Below are 23,554 nucleotides of genomic sequence, written 5' to 3' on the forward strand. Positions count from 1 at the left end.
GACTGTGGTCGAGCAAAGTAGCCGTAATGCCCTTAAATTTCCCTCCGAATAATAACAATAATTAATAATTTGATATTTATGTTGCGCAAATTAACATGTGGATATGATCAAATGCGCATCACAACACTTTTCGGGGGAATTTGGCCGGACTGCATCAGCAGTTTACCAACAATCGAAGGAAACTTATTTGAAGATGCCCCTCCCCCCAGTTCCCAGTAAACAGGCCAGACCACATCACAGTAATCTCGTTTAACGTCTCCTGCCTAACCAAATTAACTAATTGATAGATGCAGGAGACGGAACCTACTGTTTATTCGTCCTTATCCGAGAAAACTAGAATGTCTATCCATTTCTCGATATTATAGAAAGGTAGCGCATTCTCCTCAGTTATTTTAAGACCTTGAGTGTTGGTCCGGCCGGGGCTCGAACCATCGACTTCGACCTCCCGCGCGACAACCCAGCGCTCTAACCAATTGAGCTAAACGGGAGGCGGTTGCATCGAATGCGATTCTCTAAGCTACTATGAAATACTTTAGACGAGCAGACCCGCCATTTCCAATAAGGTATAGTGCAGGGCCACAGGGGTTTCCGGTTATTTATCGAAAAGACGAAAAGAAAGAAGCCAAGCTCGGAAGCATAAGTTGTAAGCCAATGTGAAACGCATTGCCAGATAACGATTTGGTTCATTTTAATTCTTGTAGTGAGTACAAAACTATCGACACTTTGTACAAAATTATCTCTAACTCTAGCTTTAATTTAGTTAAGTTATGTAGCATAATTTGTTTCAAAGCCTTCAGTTTAAATTATCGAACCTAGAAGTGACAATGGAGATCTATGAAAGCTAGAAAGAACAATATTATTCTTAGTTAAAAAGATATGCAGCAAAACTTCTGAAATTTTCCCCCAACTTTGTTCAAAACGTAAAGCTCGCCTTTGACATCTCTCAAGATCTACTGAAAGGTATTGCGGGAGGCTATGATGATAAACAGGGCATGCATATTCAGTGACAGGCCTAATACTAAAAGAAAGAAGCTCATGGTATGTTATTTGATGTCATTAATGATGACCATGATTTTTTGTCAATTCGTTCCCAGACATCCCACGGCCAATTACAAACGTAGGATTAGGTACGAAGATATTCTGTGTTACTTATAGATTGTCCTTGAGCTTCTTTCTTTTTGTATTAGGCCTGTCACTGAATATGCATGCCCTGTTTATCATCATAGCCTCCCGCAATACCTTTCAGTAGATCTTGAGAGATGTCAAAGGCGAGCTTTACGTATTATCTATCCAGATTGTTCGTACAATGAGGCGCTTCTTTTGACTGGTCTAGTTCCCTTACACAACCGCCGCGAGTTCTTATGTGATAAGCTTTTTAATTCCATCCTGTCTAATCCCTCGCACAAGCTCTATAGCTTACTACCTCCCAAGAATGGGTGCGAAGTCAATTTAAGGAGTCAGCACTCTTTTACTACACGGCGCCTCCACACCATTCGTACTCGAAATAGTTTTATCCATCACTATGTCCATAAAGCAATGACGTAATATTGTTTTTCTCTTAATTATATATTTTTGTCTTTTTAATTAGTTCTTCTTAGCCATGTATTTTTTGTAGTATATATTTTATTGTAAATCAAACGTAATTCAGCCTGTGGCTGCAAGGTTTTTGATAATAAACTATCTATCTATCTATCTATCCAACCACTTTCTTCCTTGCGGAAGGACTTTGTTCAAAACGAGGCGTGCCTCGCTTCCCAGACTCCAGGCGGGACTATGGGAAAAGAGGGACCGTACTTGTATCATGGTATGTTATTTGATGTCATTAATGATGACCATGATTTTTTGTCAATTCGTTCCCAGACATCCCACGGCCAATTACAAACGTAGGATTAGGTACGAAGATATTCTGTGTTACTTATAGATTGTCCTTGAGCTTCTTTCTTTTTCATCTCGCCTATTCTTCCACATATTCGTCATCTGTTTGGTGATTTATCTTTAAAACTGGGTTGATCAGAATCTTGTTCTGTGTCCCGTACAGGCTTTCCTTCATCTTCCTCACTGTCATCTTTTCCTTCTCCGAGCACTAAGACGGACAAAAGCAATAAATGGTTGTGTCCCAATAAAATTTACCTGATCCCCACAAGGCCATTAATGTCCCCCCTCCCTCCCCAATATCCGCAGTCAGTTTTCTGTAATTCCCACTGCATACACTCTTAGCCACGGCTGATCTCCCTTTGGTTCCCCTAGAAAATCGGGTGATCTCCCCAATTCCTCCTACTCCACCACCCCTCCCCCCCCCCCACCAGTGATTGACAATGACTGATAATTCCTAATCTACAGTGGCTTAACATCCGATCAATAGCGAGAATTAATACTTTCGCCCACAGCCAGATGAGCTGTTGTAACAGAAGCCGACCTGGCCAATAATTGATTAATAATAATGATAATGGGACCCGCGAGTGGAGTCCAATTCAGTCTCTGATCATACGAGCAATTAACAAAATCGGACGATTGCGAAGTGAGCGTCCCATTTGTTTATCATGAGTATTATTACAGACAGAATTGACGACATAGATTCCTGTTACCAATTCATCAAAACTATCACAAAATTCGTGAAAGAAACTAGACATTGGTTATACGCTTTAATTTAATTTACTCCATTTTCACTGCAGTGGGGAAGGACTGGAAGGGAACATACGAACCATTCGTGCTAGTCCACCCTCCCACCCATCCCACCCCAGGAGAGGACATCCATCACACAGTAATCTCGTGTGTGGGAAATTAACGTCTCCTACCCCAACCCTGCAGGAGACGGGACCTCCATTTATTCGGAAATATCCGAGAAGACCGGAATATCTAACCATTTCTTGATGTTATATAACGGTACCATATTCTTCTCAATTATTTTAAGACCCTCAGTGTTGGTCCGGCCGGGGCTCGAACCCTCTACCTCCCGCACAACAGTCCAGCGCTCTATCCATTGAGCTAACCGGGAGGCGCTTTCATAAAAAACAAAAGTCAACTCGGCAAAATGCGCAACAACAGCGCTCGCACATGACGCGTTCTGTCCACCTTTACAGACATGTCGTGTCAACTGTCTCTTAACTGTCCCATTACGCTGTCCAGTTACAAGCATGACGCGTACACTGTCCTATTAGTGCTTAAATCGATCTGGTAATGACCAATCACGTTCGAGAATTTTGTGACAGTTTTGATTCAACAATGTGCTGAATTAAAGAACCTCACCTTCTCTCCTGGAGATCTCGTGAGTAGCCGCTCCTTTTCCTATTATGAGTACAGCTAAGTAAGCTCCAAATGCTGCGAAACACAGGATGCACCCCTCGGCTAAAAAGCTCATTGGACCAACGTAGTCAAAAACTTTGCCCACAATGAGCGGAATTATCATCTCTCCTATAGCTGCACTAACCACAAACATGCATGTCACCGTACCTGAAAACCACAAAAATTGAGATAAAACATAATTTGTTTCGGGATGGAACATGATACAGACTTTTCATACCACGTTAGAATAACAAAGATAAATTGCAGTGGCGTGCAGGGACAGATATGAAGCTAGAGGATGTGAAAGTCTTTATTCTCCTCTTTCCACTTTCCCGTCATCCCTCCTTTTGTGCCAGTATCTTTTGTGCCAGAATAACTCGTCCCCAAGTCTCGCGCGCTTCTAAGGACCAATGAGTGCGAGTGACGATCGAGATGGTTACAGAGAAGCAAGTGAAATTTGTGTACTTTTCACAGCAACCTCAAGCGTTGCGTAAGTTGTTGAAATGGCACTGGACCAAGGTTATCACTAATTGACAAACCTGTGACGTTAAAATACTGCTCTGCTAATGCCACACTTGTAGGAAAGACGTTGCTCATAAAAAGACCAAAAGTACTAGTTCCCATCCAAAGTGCAGACTCGCTCGCTCTGAAGACCAACATTAATAAACTTGAAACTAAACAGCCAATCTGAAAGAGAATTAAGATATGACTTAAACTACTGATAACTTGTTAGGTTACCTCATTGCTGTGTCCCCTCGAGTCATTTCGCCCCTTAATCGAGTGAAATCGCCTATATTGGTGTTTCTTTTAGTCGCTCCGCCGAGTAAGTTGTAAACGTTATTAATCTCATTATTTCATGGCCGAATCTTCAAGTAGTAGCATCAATGATTCGCAGGAATCAAACTCATGGCATGTAAATCTAAAACGATGAAAAAAAAAAAAAAACACTACCAGTATGGGTTCGTTTTTTAGCCATGGCTACGTAATAACTACTCGGTTTATTGTAAAAAATGGTGTGCAACTAAGCTAATAGTGCGGTTATTTATAGTTTCTTTTCACTGAAAAAAAGAAAGGATCATGTTCGATTGAGATTCAACAATTGAGCTCGCTCCCTTTCTGAATCCGGTATATACATCTTAATTTATATTTTTCCACATTCCATCTGAAGGTTTTACATCTATCAAATGGTGAATTCAGAAAAAAACGTACCAAATCCACCAGAAGCATGACAGCTGGAGACAAAAACAAAGCTATAGGTATTGATACAAGACGACCCAGTGCCAGAGACCCCTGAAAATAACATGAACATTTCACAATATTGTCAGAATTGAAAAAATAGGGTTTAAAATAAATGGGAAAGCATGGCAAGGTAATACAACGAGATACTTTTAGTCTTAAATTAATTTGAGAGGGATTCCATTCGGTGTAGGCCTTCCCTAACGATCCAGTTTCAGAACCAGATTCTCTCCAAGTGTTGAGTATACATCTATAGTTTACGCGGACTACATCGTGCGGCCCTCTAAAAAGTTTTGTAGTTCACCACTAAATTTTCTCCGGTTCTTATTGGTTTAAATCGATCACGTGACGCGATAGTGTTCATCCGTGGAGAGACACTATCAGCCTATAGTGCCCGCCCGCGGAAAATACCCGGATGGATAGTGCCCGTCCGCGGAAAATACCCGGATGGATAGTGCCCGTTCGCGGAAAATACCTGGATTGATAGTACTCATCCGTGAAAAGTTTTGAATAGTTTGACGGCCGCGAAGTTAGGCAGATCGGAAAATAGTAACTTTTCAATTCTGAGAGGTATAACGTATTATTTAGCCAATGTGCGGTTGCGAATTATTGACATTTGTGACAAGCTGTAGGCGCGGAAGAAAATTTAGTGGTGAACAATAAAAACAATAGAGTGTTTATGTCTCGGAACTATCGGTCTGATAGTTGCCCCTTGGAAATTTGATGTTCTTAAAACTAGCATATTTGTTTTAAGAACATCAAATTTCCGCGGGGCAACTATCAGCCGATAGTTCCTCGACAGAAACACTCTATTGTTTAAATAGGCCAGTTCTGTTTCTTAGATCCCCCGTTGAATAATTCTTATTTCTATTAAGCAATACATTGGAAGTAAAAAGACTTGGTTCTCAATTTCTGTCACATATCAGTAGTAGACCAAATCAGAGGCCCCGATTCTCGAAAATCAAAGTTGTTAACGGTCTCGTAAAGCTGATTTTTGTATGCCGTGTTTACAACCAAGAGAGAGATACTGACTGTTTTGAAATTCAGACTATGATGATTTTAAGAAATGGATGAGTGTTTGAGCAGCGAACCACACTACCATTCTTTAGATACAGATTTGAAGACGACTTCGGACTTATTACTAAAATTATCGGCACTTTTGAGAAACAGGTCCCACGTCCTAGGTTAGCAAACTGTCAGTACTCACCCAAAACACAGAAGTTAGAAAAGCACCCTGGGCTGACGTCATTCGTAATGAGCTCTTCACTGCATAGGTATAAACATATCCCCCATAGGACCCCTGACGAAAACAAATTCAGGTTTATGTGGGGATACCTTTTTATCAATTTCAAACTACTTTAACCCTTTGACCCCTAACAGTGACCAGCATCTAATTTCTCCTTACAATATCTCAGTTCCCTGAATCACACATTAAGGTAAATAATAAAGGAAATGATCACCAGCTAAAGAAGCCATTGATTATTAAACAAATTCTCCTCGTCAGCAACTTAGGAAACGTATAGAGAACACTATGGAGAATGTGCTTTGGCTACTTTGTATTAACTAAACCAATTGATTAAAAGAAATGTTTTTACCTGCATTCCATCGTAAAGAAAAACTAGAAATGAAGTCCAAAATGTAATGCAAAGAACTTGTGTTTTGTTTGGATTATCGCATAGACTTGGTTTCTTGAGAGTCTCTTTGTCGAGGTGAACTTTCGTCGTAACCCCTGAGAGAAATAAAGGATGATTGTAAAAATTGCGCTTATTCCGTGAACCGTATATTCAGTAATAATTTAGCAGTGTGGAAAGGGAGGAGAGTTGGAGACTGCAAACACCCCATTTTATAAAAAGAATTTTAGTTTAGTGTCGAAGGTAATCCAGTATTATTTGGTTTGCCCCACCACCCTTCGCATTTGGTTCAGAAAACTCGGGTCACCCTCTCATCTCAAAAGGGAACACTCATCAGTTAGCTTTAAATACACTTTGTAGGACGCGTGTATATGAACTTCGTAATGGGCCTTGCTCACAAAGAGTCTCTGTTGCTCAGTGGTAGAGCATGGGAGCGCCGAGTCCGAAGGTCTGAGGTTTGATTCCTCATGGGGACACAAACTTTCTCGACATGTCGTCAATATTCTACCAATGCATTATGAATGTTTGATTCTATCTGAAAACGGTAGTTTAAGTAGTTAGGCTCCTTAAGGAAGGAAGAGGAAAGGGCAGAGAGGGAGAATGGGATAAAGGATGAACCCATTTTTTACACCCCCCCCCCTTTACTCTCTGTTAGTGACGTCTAATCCCGCCGTCCCCCCCTGAAAACCATTAAATCCCAAAAAAATTTCCGACCCACCCCTCCAAGATGAAATTCGGTAATGATCTGGTCATTCAAGTTTTCCCGCGCTTCTTGCAATTTGTTTGTTTCTATTGTGAGTCCCTATTGGCGTATTGCGATGCGAACTTCTCTTCTTTCGTTTCATCAATCATTCTCAGAAGCATAAATCTACAACCGGTTTACTACAGCACCTTGTATTTCCGCATCCGGGATATCCGAGCTTCTGCGCTCTTTTTCTGCCTTGGCCTTGGCAGCTGCTTGTCTCAACTTATGCTCCGCCCACTTGTCCGCTATGACAATATATGCAAGGCCCACCACCACTGGCAACTAAAATGAAAAGGAAAAATTAACCCCCGGGTTTACTGTGCAGGTTTTTTGTTGTTACTATGTGGGGTTTGGTCATAGTTATTAAAGAAGAAATCTATTTCATCTAAGCCCTATTTTAACTTTTTATTTTCCTGATAAGCCAACAACACCAGGTTGCTTTAAAACTGCGCTGACCTGAGGACAATAGGCGAATTTCGTCCCAGACCTACCCAACCTCCATCCGCCGACATTTTTCCTTCTTACGTCGGTTGGACCAGATGGGAAAGAAAAAAGGAGGTCATCCTAAGCAAATAAACTCACATGTGCTAAAGCTATAATCCAGTAGGCAACTTCGACCTCGCTTTTGTATTCCTCAGATCCAGAGTTAAATGTGTCTCTCATATGGTTGGTTGGTCTGTGGGATAACTTATGATGACTGCGATGTCCCATCCCACCGTAGGGCAGCGGATTCCCCCTTTTGGCCGCCGGCAGCCCAATATCTGGATGGGGGCTTCCGCTGAGAAAGGGCTCTGCGATAAGCGGGCTCACAAACGCGCCAAAACCGTATGAGAAGTACAGAGCCTACGAAAATAAAAGAGTTTTACCTATTTGAAATTTTCAAAAGTTAAAAATAATTGATATATATATATATATATATATATATATATATATCTATAAACAATTTTACACAAAGTGGCAATTAGATGAAGCAAGAAAGAAAGCGGAGAAAGTTTATCCTCTCTAAGGCGAAAGGCAAAATTCTCGATAAAGGGAGTTTAGTGTTCGAGGATTTAATTGGTCAAAGATAAAATTCTCTGTACACTTATTTTGCTCTTTTTAAAAACTGCGCCATCAAAATTACAGAACTGTCTTAAGTTCAAAGAAAGGGAAGTTTCTAAGGAAACTGTGGTGCTTTGTCGGTGGAGGTATCATAAGATAATTTGTTTTAGCAGCATTAGTCATTCGTCAGAGCGAATGGCGAAAGGCTAACGCCCGAGACGTCAGCTTTAAAAACTCTTTACGGTGGCCAATTTACATTATCAACTCAATTGATAAAGCCAAAATATTTTTTCTCGATTGCAAACTGTTGTTACCAAAGAGATCTAAGAGCTTGTTTTATTAAAAGAAAAAAAAATCATGGCTTGTAATGAAACAGACATTCAGTGTGGACTCCTCGAATTCAAGCATAATGTTCAAACTAGTGAAAGAGGAAACGACAAGCAGAGTGAACGATGATTCCACTCACCTGTAGATATGGAGAAACCTTTTGGGAAAATAAAGATGAAGAAAGGTTAATTGGTTTTCCCAAAGAATATAAAACCAGTATCGATGTATAAATATATAGTATTGTGTGAATAAACAGTGGTGGCTTGAAGTGTTGTCCAGGAGTATCGTCCCTCCATTCCCCTCTGAATGGGATGTTACTACATCTTTACAACATACAGGAAACAAAACCAGCCCAGATAATCCTGCTTCTTTACCTTTTTCCCATGAATTGCAATGAGTTGAACATTTGTAGCAGTATCCAAGATTCCTACAGAAAAGCCTGCAGCTGCTGTTGATAAGATCAGAAGCCACAACGTCCGACATATTGGAATCACAGCCAGGAAAATCGCGTTCAGTAGCAGAAAACACAAAAGGAGAAGGTTACGATTGAAGTCATATCTGAAAAGGAAAGAAAAGAAATAACGTAAAAAATATATATTATATTTGAACCCCGGAGGTGAAAATTTGTTAATAGAATCGGTACTCAAAGAATAACTGTGAAATGTTCAGCAAGCAACCATGGACGATAATCCTACTCTTGTACGTTGGATCAGCATTGATCTAATCGGCCCAAAATAACGAATATAAATATAGAGGCAAGACCGATACAACGTAGATAAGTTTTAAAACGGAGCACTATATTTCGGCTGGCCAAACCAGCCTTTTTCAGGTGCAGTGAAGAATAAGATCAAAGAATAAGCTAGAGAAAAGGGTGGGATCTGGAACGAGATTAGGTGAAACGCAAAGATTACCGTATTCAATGGAAGCTCCATTTGGTGGAGGGGGGAGGACACATTACGGACAAAGGATAAACGTCCTTTGAAAAGCGGTTACTTTTCGATGAAGACACTAAATACAAATATGGTACGGTGGAAGCTAAATTCGAGGGAGGCATCCGGGACATATGGTCAAGTATATAGTAAAAAAAAAGGAATAAAAAAGCAGACGAACCGGTATTACCTGTCAACAAGGGTACCTGCAACAATGGCGCCCACAAAGCGAAAAGTAGATTGTGTAAATAAAAGCCAACTCAATGCATCGACTATGTCAATATTTGTAAAAAACGATATCAAATAATCCGTTAGCGTTGGTCCAGCCATTCCCACTGACATCCCAAACATGAAAAACGTGCTGAAGTAAAGAAAATGTGCGAAAATAGATTTGCAGTGTGGAGAGCAGTGTCTTCTTAAATCTTCAACTTGATCCGCGTAAGACTTGATCCTCCGCCAAATCACCGGAAAAATCACTTGCCGAAGCATTTCTTGTTCTTGGAATTGACTTTGGACCCAGTGACTCTTTTTTCAGAAAAATTTCAAGTCTATGGCCTCATGACTCGAGAGATTTCCTTCTAAACGAATATGGAGAGTAATTTCGACCCAGAAGTGCCTAAATGCTTGCCTCTAAGTTGTGTTCTCCCTTCGCTGAAAACCACCGGTTTTTGATGCGTCTTAACGTAATTCTGGTGTTAAATTTGAGGCTCAGAAACACAGCAGTTTGTTTCTTTGTACACTAGTCATCATCAAACTAAATGCGTGGCAGGTTAAAACTTCCCTCCGTGACACTGTTATCACACGTTTCAGGACGAAAAAAAAAACCGCTTTTTTTGCCAAAGTTTCCTTTCGCGTCGTTTTGTTCCTCAATTGCTCACAGAAAGTTTCTTTCAAATTGGAAATTCTACACTGTAATAAGGCAAACAAATCCGAGTCTGTTTACAGATAAATCATCAGAGACAGTGAAGCAATTAACTATCATGTTTGCCAAGGAGGCGTGAGAAGAGTTTTCCTGTCGCGGGGGAGGGGGGGGGGGAGATTGCTCAATAAGTGTTACATGCAAACGGGGGTATGGCAGGCTGCGTTGCTTTATGATATAGATCGTATCGCTTTCCCTCCCTAAAGATGAGGTCGCTTTTGCCATACGAACCCCCCCTTTTTTTCTTGTCTCTCCTTTCTTCTTTGACAGCAACCTGCAGTGAGCAGGTAAACAGAACAAACCCTCAGTTTACAGCTGATCTCCTCAAAACCGGGAAAAAAAAAAATCGCCCTACAGGCCAAATAATGCCACCAAAAATTCATACCTCCGCTGGGTTATTAGTCTGAGGGGATGAAAAGTTTAAAGCCATTTTAAAAAATGAGTAGTTTTCATAAACCTTTTTTTTTTCATTCTAATTAAGTCGAAGGTACCAGACATTTGATAGTTTGGCTGTCGTACTTGTGCCTCTGAATTGTGATCAAGTCAAGCGTGCTGACACGAGCTAAGTATATAACATTGTATGAATAGAACTCTTGAACGCGCGGAGTCCTTAAAACTCATGCGCAGATTAAAGCTCAGGTAATACTTCGTGTTGTCGGCTCTCCTCTGCTTAGATTTTCACTCCAAACAAGACTGGTGCCCCGGCAGAAGGCAATATTGACTTTTTTCATATTTTCGTAAAACAGACCTTTACCCAGCGGAAAGCTCAACGAAGTGAACGCGTAAATCCTATGTTAAATGGACACTTCAAGGGGTTTCGATAGAGATTTCGAATATTTTAGAGAGCTGAATAGTTTTAAAATTGAGTTCAGTTAACGCGTACAAAAGTTAAAAAGAGAATCGGATGGAAGTCGGTAACGAGAGGGTCTCGATGAGGTTATCTGTTAGCGGCCGTAAAACGGCCAATAATTTTAGCTGTTAGGCGTAATAATTGACAAATTTTAACCGTTAATCGTAAAAAAAATAACCGTAGAAATTTTTCTTTTAATAACAAAGAATGGAAGTTAACCGTTAGCCGTAAAGTGGCCAAAATTTTAACCGTTAGCCGTAAAAGCCATCACCCCATTCAGGCCCCTGTTGAACCAATAAGCGAAACGCAACTTCTGCGTCTCAGAAAATTTATGTGTAATCAGTTTTTCTTAGTTACGGACCTCCGCTATCAAAGAGCATAGCCGAGAATTGAGGGGCAGACAAAGTATCAAAATGATTCGTTAAGTGCAGTAATCAACGATTTGCATGGTTGGAACTGTATCAGATTGAAACATCAATCTTGTTATTGTTGCGTGAATGTATTAGGTGGACACCCTGTTTCAAGACGATGCTGATCCGGTGATCTATTTGCTTTAAGCCCAAAGAAGACAAGCACTGGAAGTCGAAAAAATTGGCTCATAAAAGTCCTCGTTAGCTGCGACGCCAGTTTTAAAATAATCAAAAAGTTTGCAAATCCCTCACTTCCGGCTCGTGTTTTATAAACTGTTCCCATGTTCTCTGAACATTCCGCGTGGGTTATTACGCCAGTAAACCAATAGAAGAAGCGGAATTCTATTGCTTAACAATTCTATGTGATTCCACCACCAGAAATTCGGCTTTTTGTGGTTTCTGATCTAGTTAATATCATTATGCTGCTCGTAATGCATCATGGGATTCACATGGACGCGAATATAAATAAGTGTGTATGCGATTTTTCAAGTGGTACAAGAACAGAAACGTCAATACCAATTAGTGGTAACTAGAGTATCAACATTCGGACAATTATCACCTCAATTTAAGGGATATCTTCTAATAAGGCTTGAACTTGTCTAAATTGGCCAAACAGCTAATGATAACAAACAGGTTGCAGCACAAAAATACCTCGCCATGAGTGCGCGAGGTTGCGATCTATGATTTTGACAGAGTATTCGAGGTTTAGATTTTACGGGGAAATCACTAGGTTAAAAAGTAAAACTTCATTTTGAGAGCTACAAAGGTATTTAGAACCTCATCAACACTGACAGTTACATTACCTGTCTAACACGATCCCAGCTACGCTTGCTCCAAGCAAAGCATAAGCTGCCTGGGTAAAGAACAACCAACTCATCATATCCAACCCATGATGAACCAAATGTCCTAATTCGATCAAAGTCGGTCCTAAAATTGCCATTGTAGTTCCGAAAGAGAAAAAACAGCCACAGTACAGAGCAGTTATAAACACACGGCGTGATAAATCAGTTCTGTTTTCGTTTGAGCGAAAATTTTCCGTTTGGTTCTCATTTCTTGAGGCTCGTTCTTGAGCAATAGTCAAGCCAAGAAGATGAATAAAACTCATAACGTCTTTTTTTCGTCATGTGTGAAGACAGCGGAAGCCAACGTTCAAAACCACAGCAACGAAACTTTCATATTTGAAGCCAAACGTACAGTTGTTTAGGTTGAGAAATTGATAAAATACTACACAATCAACTTGGTTTCTCTTCATCAAGGGAAAATTCTAAGCTATGAAACAAACGCAGAAATCGCTGCTTTATCTCAAAAGAAAGGATAATATTATCGAAGCACGCCGTAACCTCTTCTCCATGATGCTAGGAGATTGATTTTTTCAAATATGGCTGACTTTTGGCGGTTGGTGGTTGTTCGTTAATAATTCATAACGCTCCACTTGTTGCATGTACTTAGGGAGCGTGTGTTTTAAACAAAAAGTGGGAGGTGAGCAGGAGATTGACAGGCAAACATTTTTTCACTAGGATCAAGTAAATTCCCTAAAATTCTCCGGCAAATTTTGTCTCAAAACTCCAATAACTTAAAGTTTAAAGCCAAATTAAACTTGTCAAAGAGCGCAGCAAGTTTTTAATTTCGGGTGGTTGTTTTACTTTTAATCATTTTTTCTTTGTGAGCGAATAGAGAAAAGTAGAAGTTTAATTGGTTGGGTAATAAAAACAGTTTTGATTTTATCATAAACAACAACCTGCTAGTGACCTTGCTTAAAATTCTAGAGGAGAATCTGAGATATTAAATCGATTTTTTTCTTATAATACCTCTTATGAACTTGCGTTCTTCAAATTTTAGATATGATAGCTGTAGGCATAACTATTTCTTTCCGATGCTAAAAACTGGTCGTTTATAGTTTATCCCCTCAGGTATAAATGTAAGCAATGGCTAGCCAAACTGATTTTTCTATGTCCTGAAAACTGGTGTGGAGAACTCTTCGATAAATTTCCCTTACATTAGTGACAGATTGCCACATCTAAGACTAAAAACTACGCTTGAAAATTAAAAAAAAAAAAGCAACAACTCTTCGGTAAAAAAGGAGAACGACATTTATAGTCAATCATCATATTTACGAACAGGAAGTGTCGTACTTGACATGGTAAATCAAACAGAAGTTGATTCCAACCAAGCCGGAAGTACTCGTCCAATCCGGAAGTGATCCGCGTAAAGTGAGTGTATGTGTTGTTTGTAAATGAAGAGAACAGAAATGAATACGAGAAATGGAAATTCCAAAATGAATTGATTATTGATTCCGTTATTTACTTTATATTCCTTGCCAAATATTTACAATTCCTAAAAGCTAACTAACGTGAGAAAGCAGTCGTTTTCCCAACGCCAAATTTTTCAAAAAATTCCCAAAGAAAGCAAATATGAAAATATTACAAAGAACATTCCCTCTTCCTTAGAATAAAAGGAGTAAAACTTTTTAAACGGCATTCAGGAAGGACAACACCGCTCGCAGCTCCCAGAATACTGAGGAGGTGTCAGCAAAAATTATTTCTCCACTTTTGTCAATGGTTTGCATTTGACTTTTAATTGTTAATTGATGACGGCAAATCATTTTGTTTTTAATCTCAGAAAAATTAAAAAAGCCTTGCTTATCCTAACCAGGAGTAATTCTATTAGTCTTCTTGTCGCATAAAAAGTGAATAAATTTTTTGAGATACTTGTCATCTCAATATTTTTCTTAAAACTTGCCGTCAAATTTGGTACTCATAGTGTTCTTCGTCTAAATCTCTGATGGAGTGCTTATGGAGAGAAGCCCCTTTCGAACAAAACTATTGAAAGTATCTTTAGCTTAACCGAATTGAATTATACAATAGAAGAGGTATTAAAACAGAAGACATCTCATCTCGTGCAGGCGTGATAGGTTCTGTTAACTTTGAAGCTCCACAACTCTATGTGCTTCCTCTCCTCTAATAAGTTCATCGTTCCCAGTTTCTTCAGTTTCCTCGTCACACGTGACCAGAGGGGTGTATTCACAATCGTCACAGGCCTGGTTACACCGGCAAAGGCGCTTTATGGCGGTACGATAAACATCATGCACTGAATAAAGAAAAAGAAAGGTCACAATTTCTACACGCATTCAAAGCGAATGGCCACCTTATTTAGAGAAACAAAATTACTTAAGTTTTAAATATAATTTCCAAGTCCTGTACGAACTTTAAAATCTTTGTAATTTCAACGACATGACATAACTCTGAAAAACTAGTTACTGAAGTAAAGCAAGTCTGCTTACCTGTTTGGTTGATCTGTGCCTTGGCAGTCATGCGCAAAGTCAGAAAAACAAGAAGGGCGAAAGTACAAACCAAGAAGCCGATCACAAGGAAGGAGAGCGGTCCATTCCGCGGGAAGGCCTGGGACGAAAAAGACATCGATCAGTAAACCTTTATTAGAGAACTGGGCTCTAAAAATATTTTGAGTTTGAATGCTATTGGTTAGTAAGAAAAATAAGATCAGTTTCCTATTCCGCTGACACTTAGCTTGTACTAGTTCAGAGTTTGAGCGTATTTATTAAATCTGCTGATAAGAACATCTACTAACGCTGTCGCTGTTAGTAATGGTATCCTCTGAAAACTTCAAACGACCTGAAAATTCAAACTCTATTCGCATACCCGGGGTAAATGTTTAAAATCTCGGTTTTTCGAACACCGGTTCAAAATTAACCGTTTTTCTAAAAAAAACCGTCATAGAACGCTTTCAACATTACTAATGATAGCTGTATGCAAAACGGTTGTCGCAAGAAAGAGTTCTCTATGGACAACAAAATTGGAAATGTTTCAGATGGAATTTCAGCCATGTCGTGGTAATCACAGTTTTGCTCTGTCGGACGCTGTTGACAAAAGCTTACAAAATAAAAGGCTTACAAATATATTTTCTAAACTTGTGTGTAATCTACTCTCACAAGAAATAATAATCACCTTTCCGATGAGTAGTGGGAATACCATCTCTCCTGTTGCAGAGCTAACAATTAGGATGCTGGTTATGGAGCCTAAATAAATACGATAACAATTTTTTTTTTCATCTTAGCTGCTCAACAAAGATATACCATTTTGCCGTGCATCTGTTCAGCAATAGATCACGGATGACGTCCAAATTTGATGATGACGTCATCTATGCCCCTCTCTTCCAATAGATCATCAGTAAGAACCAATCAACACGCGTGTAAAATTCAGCGTATCAGATAATTCAGGACATTGTAAGGTTAATAGTTACTATGGTGACAGTTGTTGTACCTGTGACGTCAATGTAGTGTTCAGCCATAGACAGAGTGGAAGGAAACACAGAACTCATAAACAAACCAAACGCCGCGCTGCCGATCCATAATGCCAAAGACACATCGTGCAGATATAACATAAAGGATATTGCTGTAAAGCATCCAAACTGCAAAGCGAATGACACTTAAAGTTGACAGTTTTGTTTTGAAATGGAAATTCTTTAAAAAGAAGAAACTTGGCATTTATGATGGGTGAATATAAAACAATAAAGTTCTTCATTTCTATTAACTTACCAGATTAACAAAAAGCATTTTATCCGGTATCAGAAACACAGAAACAACGATAGAAATAAATCTCCCAGCGGCGAAGGAACACTTAAAGAAGAATGAAAAAGAAACTGTAAGTACCAAATTACTTCATTAAGTCTGAAATTCGTAAGATCCGACCGATAATTCTCCCTTCTGACTTCTATACATTTCCATGTCAATTGGTTGAAGGAATTCATTTTTACGATCGTCATGCGATCAGGACCTGGTTGACTGATTATGTTTATCACTTTGGAGATTTAAACTGATAAGTTGAAAGGGAAAAGATTGGGAAACTGAAATAGACGACTTGTTTTCCGCGAGTTTTCTCTTACAAAATTCCTTAACATTTATCAGATAACACTATTGTGGACAATATCGAAAATTCGATTGTATACCCAGAATAAAGAATTAAGGTAAGCAGCGTGACTCGGAGACATGCGCATCTCGCTTTTGACTGCGTACGTGTATAAGTAGCCACCATATGCACCCTAGAAAAAGAGAAATAGAATAATGAGAATATTTATAAGGAAAACAACTTGAACATTTGATTAGAGAGCGCTTTTCTACCGAGTGTCGTAAAACCAAACCCAAAACAATCACAACAGCCAATCAAAGCAAGGAAAATATCACGAGGAGCCAATGCAACCTCGTTCCCAGGGCCTTTTCCCTTAGTTGGGGGTGGAGTTGAGTGTGGGGCGGGAAAAGGCCCTGGGAGCGAGGTTGGAGCCAATGAGAACCTAAAAACAAGCAATCTGCTTGAAGCGCGGGAAAACGCGAGGGACCAAGTCGTGCTTGGTTTTACTTTTGAATCTGATTGGTTGAGAAAGTGGCGTGTGTCTTCTGGACCAATCAGAGAGCGAAGTAAAGCAAAAGGAAAGCAATCACAGACAACTTTCGACTTCCAAATGAATATTGCTCTAAATTTGTCTATGCTGGCTACCAATAAGAAAAGTTTTTTTCCAGGCTGTGGTGAAAAAAAAAAGAAAAATAGAATAACTCATTCATTCCGCTTGGGAAGTTTGGGAAGCACCTAAATAACTTGAAATGCCAATGCTAAATTTCCACAAAGCACAATATTTGACTTAATTTCTTCTAAAAATATGGTTACTGCTGTCAACGTTAAATTCTGACAAATAAGATGTTTACAATACCTGTAGGCCATCAAACAGAAATAACAACAGGCCAGCGAGGATAGTTACCAGCGGTATCTTAGCGGGAAGACTACACAGCGATAATCTTATTGAAGAGTCAGCGGTTGGTTTCAACACTTGTGGTAAATCTACAAAAGACGAAAAAAACTGCATTGTGTGAAATGCCCAATTGAGGACAATACCTCAGCCATAGTTGGGTCAATTTTTTGACGCTGCTTGACTGGTGTTCTACCTTCACTTTCAGTTTCGTCGCCATTCCCAGCAGGCAAAGCGGCAAGAGTTACCACCCTTCCAGCGAAAATATCTGGTGACCAGCGTCTAAGGTATCGCTGCCTGTAGATGAGATAAAATAAACCTGACTGCACGGGAACCTGAAAGAGAAGAGAATAGTTTGGGGTTAATCCTTCACACTCTAACATCAGTATTTCTATTCTCCATACCGTTCTCTATACATTTCCCTATAGGGTATTCGGTCAATTCGCCACTATAACAAACTCGCCACCACAATACTCGCCACCACTCAGTTTTGTGGTGGCGAGTTTGTTGTGGTGGCGAATTGACCGTAAACCTCCAAAGGTGCTAAGGTGGTTTCTTTAATTGGTGATCATTTCCTTTAATTTCGTTGACCTAATGTTTGAGTGTATGGATCAATTATATGATGGTCACTCTAACGGGCCAAAGGGTTAATGTATGAAACAATAAGTCGTCGTTGTTTTTAAGAACAAAGTAGGTTGAGCCTGAACACTTAATGTTCAGAAACACGCGCAGATCGCGTAAGGGCATAGATATGTGTAGACAAAAAGAGGGACAGATATGGAGATAAATAGACAGACAGACAGACAATTTGGTACTATCAACTATATTGAAATTGTAAATTGGCCACCCTAAAGAGTTAAAAAGCTGATGTTTCGGGCGTTAGCCCTTCGCCACAGCGAATCTCACAGACAGACAGACAAACAGACAGACAGACACGGAAAGTCATAGAGACGGAAAGACGGACGGACAGACAGACAGACAGACAGACGGACAGACAGACAGACAGAAGACAGACAAGCAGACAAGCAGACAGACAGACGGAGAGACAGACAGACAGACAAACAGACAGACAGGCTGACAAAAAGGGCTATGCAGGTGACCTGACCTGAAGAAGTGCCACAAGCCAATAGGCGTATTGAACAAAAGACTTTGTATGATAGTGACGTGGGCCCATCATCTCTGATATGGTTTCATTTATTATTGTCAGGTTGACATCGATATCTTGAAAGCCGTCAATGCTGTACTCTGACAATCGCTCTAGGGTCGAGTTCTCCAAGGTCCAACCAAAGATGTTACTCTTGAAATGTCCATCTGTGCACGCGCTCCGCAGAAATGGCTCTGCAATGACTGGGCTGACTAATGCTCCCAGGCCGTAAAAGAAGTGAAGAGACTGTGGAGGCAAAATAATTTAGTACTTAAAGGAAGTGTTTGTATCCATTGTAGCTAACCGCCTCCCGGTTAGCTCAATGGATAGAGCGCTGGACTGTTGTGCGGGAGGTCGAGGGTTCGAGCCCCAGCCGGACCAACACTCAGGGTCTTAAAATAATTGAGAAGAATTTGCTACCTTTCTATAACATCAGGAAATGGTTAGATATTCTAGTCTTCTCGGATAGGGACGAATAAATGGAGGTCCCGTCTCCTGCAGGGTTGGGGTAGGAGACGTTAATTTCCCACACACGAGATTACTGTGTGATGGATGTCCTCCCCTGGGGATGGGGTGGGATATTGGGCGCACTTAATTTGGAGCCTCGCTCTGTTGTGCGACCCTCACCACACTCTGGTGAAAGTGATTAAATAAGCTAATTGGTTTGACGGGAATTTTTAGAGCGTGAATTTCACGTAAGAATATATATCTCTTTAGCAAAAATTTGATAATTGGATGACGCATTTCAAGAGTTTTCATTGACCTAGCCATCATGAATTATAAGCTATTGCATCTTACGCGCGCATGAAGATGAGTTAAACCGGAAGTGTTTTTGTACATCGTAACATTCCGTTTGTTCTTACAAAATAAAGTTATCGATATTTTTGGGCGTTTTTAACAGAAAAAAAATTATTCCATTCACGCTTGTTGGACATTACATGATTATAGTCAGCTCGGCCCTATGGGCCTCGTTGGCTATCATCTCACATTCAACGCGCGCTAAAAATTCTAATCAATCCATCTGTCACATTACAAAAGGCTCTGCTTACTGTAATCTTCGTTCAACTTACTTGCAACCTTGGCGCCACCTAAAATGATAAGAAAGAGGGATGAGTTAAATGATAAAATTATGAGTAAAAGGGCTTTAGTTTCTCCTTGTAAACTCTTTTTTAATTCGTAAGAGAATTTACAATTGATTCTTATACTGTGTTTTCGTTCGTGGCCTACAAACCTTTTTCCCATGAATCTTGATGAGGACACTATTCGACACGGTGTCAATCACTCCCATGTGGACCCCCAACAGGGCGAAAAATGCCAACATTACGCCAAACACGTGACACACTGGGATTATGGCAAGATAGATTGCTACAGACGTCACGCAATACAGCAGTATGATATTGCAGTCGTACCTGAAATTTTAAAGAAAATTCGGATCAATCTCAGTATCTAAGCAACTGCACGCTTACCCCTCCCCTCCCCTAACTCCATATTAACCCTAAATTGTTATCAGTTGACTGTTGTTGAGTTAAGGGAGGGGTGGGTGCACATTTGCTTAGATTCAGACATTGGTCTGACACTTCAAGTTATATCTTAAATAAATATCACTTTCGACGAGAATTTTTCAACGATAACATAATACCGTTTCTTTTTCTAATCAATTAATTTTTCTGTGTCATTATCAAATGAAATACTATACCACAAAATTAGGCAAAAAAATTTACGGTAACATTTCCTCGAGTGAATCAAGACTTCTAGAAACATACAACCGCTCAGCCGAAAATTGAATTCATCGAAATTGAAAGCACAATTTTATCATTTAACGTTATTTTTTAATTCTTATTAGAATTTACCAAAGCTGCCACTCTCATCTTATGCTTTTGGACGCAGTTTCGATATCACTTTTTAGCTTTTACGATATGCAACATGCATTGTTAATTATAAAACCAATGTTTCCGATTTGAAAAGAGGGAGATTATGCCATAAAATACGTTTCTAAAGAGCATAGTGGTGCTACATTTTTAGATTCCTTACTGGGCGACTTCTAAGTTATCTTTGGACAGAACACAGTAACCGTTCGCCGTCCAAAATGAAAATATCTCTCTCCACAGCTAGTTTAAAAAAGATATTGAACATTTAAACATAATTCATTGTACAAGTTAATGGAGTTAAGGCGCTTAAGAAATAATAATAATGCCGCAGGAAGTCTTAAATCTATTTCACCTAGAAGTGAAGAAAAATAATAATTGTCTGTTAGCTTACGTGTTAACAGATTGTCGCATTTTCAAAGTTTTTGAAGGTTTTTTGAGGTTGCACTGGTTGTCTATATATACTTTGGGCAAAGAATTCTACCAGTTCAGTAAAAATGCTAGCAAACCGCTTTGTTTAAGATAAGATTTTACCGAGAAACAAGCCAATTATTTTATGATAATAACTCACTCATTTCTACCTTTATCCTCACTGGTGCAAATATTAACAAAGTAAATAAAACATTTTCCTCGGGAGAAAAATCCCATCTACATAATAGTACAATATTCATAACCTAAGGAGACTTAAGGATTTACTCACTCAATTTTTTGAAAAAAAGCTTTAAATCCCACGCGTTAAAGAATGGATGTTAAGAAAAATTATGTAAAAGAGTTCTACCGATCTGGCTATAGAAAATAGTTTCGACTATTCCCACCTTTAAATCAGACCCTGAAACTACTTGATTTTTGTTGACAGTTTTATTTAGTTTGCCATCAAATAAATCAAAGGTTCTGTATACCTGTCTGCCAAGAATCCTCCTATGCTAGAACCAAAGAGAGCACTTAAAGCTTGCGAAAAAAATAACCAACTCATTACGTTTAACGGCCGATTCGTAACACAGCCCAGTTCGAGTAAGGTTGGTCCAATTACGGCAGCAGCCATTCCAAAAGTCCAGAAGGAACCACAATAACATATCGTTGCCTTAACGCTCCGTAGAAATTCCTCCTCATTCCTGTAACTTTTTAGTCTCGATGTTGGTGAGTTGTCCTCCGATAGCGAACCTTTCTCCCGCTTGATCGTTGTTTCAAAAATACTCGGCACTTCTCCCCTAAAAAAATTCTCCAACATGCTGGTCAATGATTCTTTTGTGGTATTTCGTGTAGACGCCAGCGAACTATAAGCGCAGATCTCCAGTTCGCTAACAAGCGAAACGCATCAGAAATCTGTGAAATCAGTTCACTCCATTTTGTCTCGATCTAAAATACCGCGGAATGGAAATAGATGCTTGTGACGTCACACGATTTGGAGCGAACAAAATCCGTTTAAAACAAACAAAGCTTGCGAGTGAAAAATTTTCTGAGATTAGCCTTGTCGCCTGTAGTTCACTCAAGTATATTCGCTCTATATAACAAATCATTGTTTATCTTCCATTATTTGGGCTGTTATTGTGATTATATTGTTCGCCTGCATTTGACGAGGCTAAGATTTTGTTTCGAATATATTGTTCGCGACAAGGCTCGGCCAATCAAATATTCATGACGTTATGTTTTATTTATTTGATGGGTACGACTGATTCTTGCAAAACTTTTGAATATTGCTATACGTAGACGGTATATCTTAGAAGACAGAGAGATGTTTCAAAACTTAGGAATAACATAGATTTTGTGCGAGGACTATTGCTTTAAAAGAACTTAGCTGAAATCTTTGAATGATGAACATTTGTCACCAACTGGTTCACTTTGATTGGTTTTAAACTTTTGCTAAATTTATACACAAAAAGTGTTCAAAATTTTTTTTCTCTAACAATTGCCTACATTTTTCCCCCTATTTTACTTCGGCGTGAAATAATTTGTTTAAAAAAAAAAATTAATTTTTATGGATATAGAAAGAAAGAATTTCGATTCTTTAAATTTCAATTATTCAAAATTTCAATTAGCTAGAACATCTCTTTGAATCTTACTTACGAAAGTTCTTAATTATTTAAAATATTCAAATTTAAAGAAACCTCAGATTCTGAAAATCATGTTAGGTGACTGTGTAGAAATTACGGTTCCCTGTGGTACAGTGTGGGATTTCTAGCTTATTTGACAGATCGGCAAACTGTGAACGATGTAATTAAGTTATCAGCTCAGGTAATCAGTGTGATAAACAAGAGCGTTGTCAGGAACAAATCTTATCGTAATTGGAATCTAGCCAGAAATAAAGATTGGCAAATTGCTTCTTCTTCTCCCTTTTTCATTCTCTTTTTTAATTTTATTTTTTTTTCTTAATTTTGAATAAAGTATTAGAGATATAAAAGCAAAAATAAACTAGATATGGTAGATTTTTGTTTCTTTACTTGCGATACACAAAACATTGCGATTTATTAAAGTTTCACATGGTGTCAAGAACACTCCTAAAGTGGATTTCCACCAGGGAGTTAACATCTTTGAAACTGACCAAAGAGATATATAAACATTTGCAGTTTAACTGGAGAATTACACCAAACAGGGAACGGTAACCCACTACAGGGCGAGCGAGATAACAGCAGTGGGGGTCTGGGGAGCAATGATGAAATGATTTTGTTGTTTCGATTTCATTTTTTTTGCCTTTCACTCGTCGGCTTTTTTGCGCGTCTGCTCAAGGCTAATGGAGCAATACGATAGTAGGAAAGAAAAGATTCACCACATATATCACCATTGCTTCTGAAAGTTCGTTTTTTTCTTCCAGGAAGAGGAACGATAAATTAATGCAAATGATTTGGGGAAAATGACGAAGTGCAAATATTGGGAGCCTGGCTTAAAATCATTCCCAGACATTACTCGTTCAGGCATCGGAAAAAAACTAGGGCATAGGCCCGAGTAATATTAACAGCCGTATTCTGTTTTACATTTATTTTATTTCCTACCCAATACCAACTCACGTAATCTTTACAATACTCATGCATTCCAGAACATCATACTTATTTTCAAAGGTTGGCATGCGTCCACTTTGTAATACTTCATTATTCCCATGTTATACTTTGTTTTAAATTCATGTTGTAATTTAAAACGTTCCTGTTCAATTTTAACTCACTTATTCCCACAAGTTATCAAAAAGCTACAAGATTTCAAAAAATCGAACGAGGTCTGAGAAGTCTCCATACGATTTCTCTACTTAACTTCCTCTTGTTCAATTAATCGTCAACCACAAATATTTTTCATGTGATTCTCCAAAAGAAAAAATCAAATGAAATCCAAATCAATATGAGAGAAGTTAATGTGTTTGTTCCGATGCAGAAAGTCACCCTAGCAAAAAACTACTGTCTTAAAAAAACAGCTTTTTTTTGGTTTAAATTTCTTT

General features: G+C 39.1%; 2 protein-coding genes across 3 annotated transcripts; both read right to left on the reverse strand.

Moving 5' to 3' along the window:
* Window positions 1-663: 663 nt before the first annotated feature.
* Window positions 664-12,767, reverse strand: LOC111330799 (solute carrier family 60 member 1). Of its 2 annotated transcripts, none has more exons than XM_022935752.2 (11): window positions 12,174-12,767; window positions 8,637-8,820; window positions 8,402-8,419; window positions 7,477-7,737; window positions 7,041-7,176; window positions 6,114-6,247; window positions 5,726-5,818; window positions 4,492-4,572; window positions 3,822-3,969; window positions 3,247-3,450; window positions 664-2,083 (listed from the first exon to the last, which is right to left on the reverse strand). In XM_022935752.2, exons 1-11 carry the CDS (start codon window positions 12,473-12,475, stop codon window positions 1,974-1,976), a joined length of 1,671 nt encoding a protein of 556 aa, XP_022791487.1. In that variant the 5' UTR covers window positions 12,476-12,767; the 3' UTR covers window positions 664-1,973. The 2 variants fall into 2 exon arrangements, with proteins under 2 accessions (XP_022791487.1, XP_022791488.2); XM_022935753.2 differs by lacking the exon at window positions 12,174-12,767 and adding an exon at window positions 9,382-10,149.
* An 865-nt stretch (window positions 12,768-13,632) lies between these two features.
* Window positions 13,633-21,728, reverse strand: LOC111330757 (solute carrier family 60 member 1). Its single transcript, XM_022935690.2, has 12 exons — window positions 21,033-21,728; window positions 19,500-19,677; window positions 19,339-19,356; window positions 18,230-18,514; window positions 17,321-17,459; window positions 17,089-17,216; window positions 16,333-16,425; window positions 15,923-16,003; window positions 15,648-15,795; window positions 15,333-15,403; window positions 14,651-14,768; window positions 13,633-14,457 (listed from the first exon to the last, which is right to left on the reverse strand). Exons 1-12 carry the CDS (start codon window positions 21,359-21,361, stop codon window positions 14,288-14,290), a joined length of 1,758 nt encoding a protein of 585 aa, XP_022791425.2. The 5' UTR covers window positions 21,362-21,728; the 3' UTR covers window positions 13,633-14,287.
* Window positions 21,729-23,554: the final 1,826 nt, after the last annotated feature.

Source organism: Stylophora pistillata, chromosome 5, assembly GCF_964205215.1.
Source record: "Stylophora pistillata chromosome 5, jaStyPist1.2, whole genome shotgun sequence".
NCBI classification, from domain to species: domain Eukaryota; kingdom Metazoa; phylum Cnidaria; class Anthozoa; order Scleractinia; family Pocilloporidae; genus Stylophora; species Stylophora pistillata.

Coding starts and splice junctions, on each gene's coding strand:
- LOC111330799 (XM_022935752.2), bottom strand. CDS start 12,475: ATGAGTTTTATTCATCTTCTTGGCTTGACTATTGCTCAAGAACGAGCC. Junction 8,821..12,173: donor GCTGGGATCGTGTTAGACAG/GTAATGTAACTG, acceptor TTTCCTTTTCAG/ATATGACTTCAATCGTAACC. Junction 2,084..3,246: donor CGAGATCTCCAGGAGAGAAG/GTGAGGTTCTTT, acceptor TGTCCGTCTTAG/TGCTCGGAGAAGGAAAAGAT.
- LOC111330757 (XM_022935690.2), bottom strand. CDS start 21,361: ATGTTGGAGAATTTTTTTAGGGGAGAAGTGCCGAGTATTTTTGAAACA. Junction 16,426..17,088: donor TTCTGTTTGATGGCCTACAG/GTATTGTAAACA, acceptor CTCTTTTTCTAG/GGTGCATATGGTGGCTACTT. Junction 15,796..15,922: donor AAATGCTTTTTGTTAATCTG/GTAAGTTAATAG, acceptor TTCGCTTTGCAG/TTTGGATGCTTTACAGCAAT.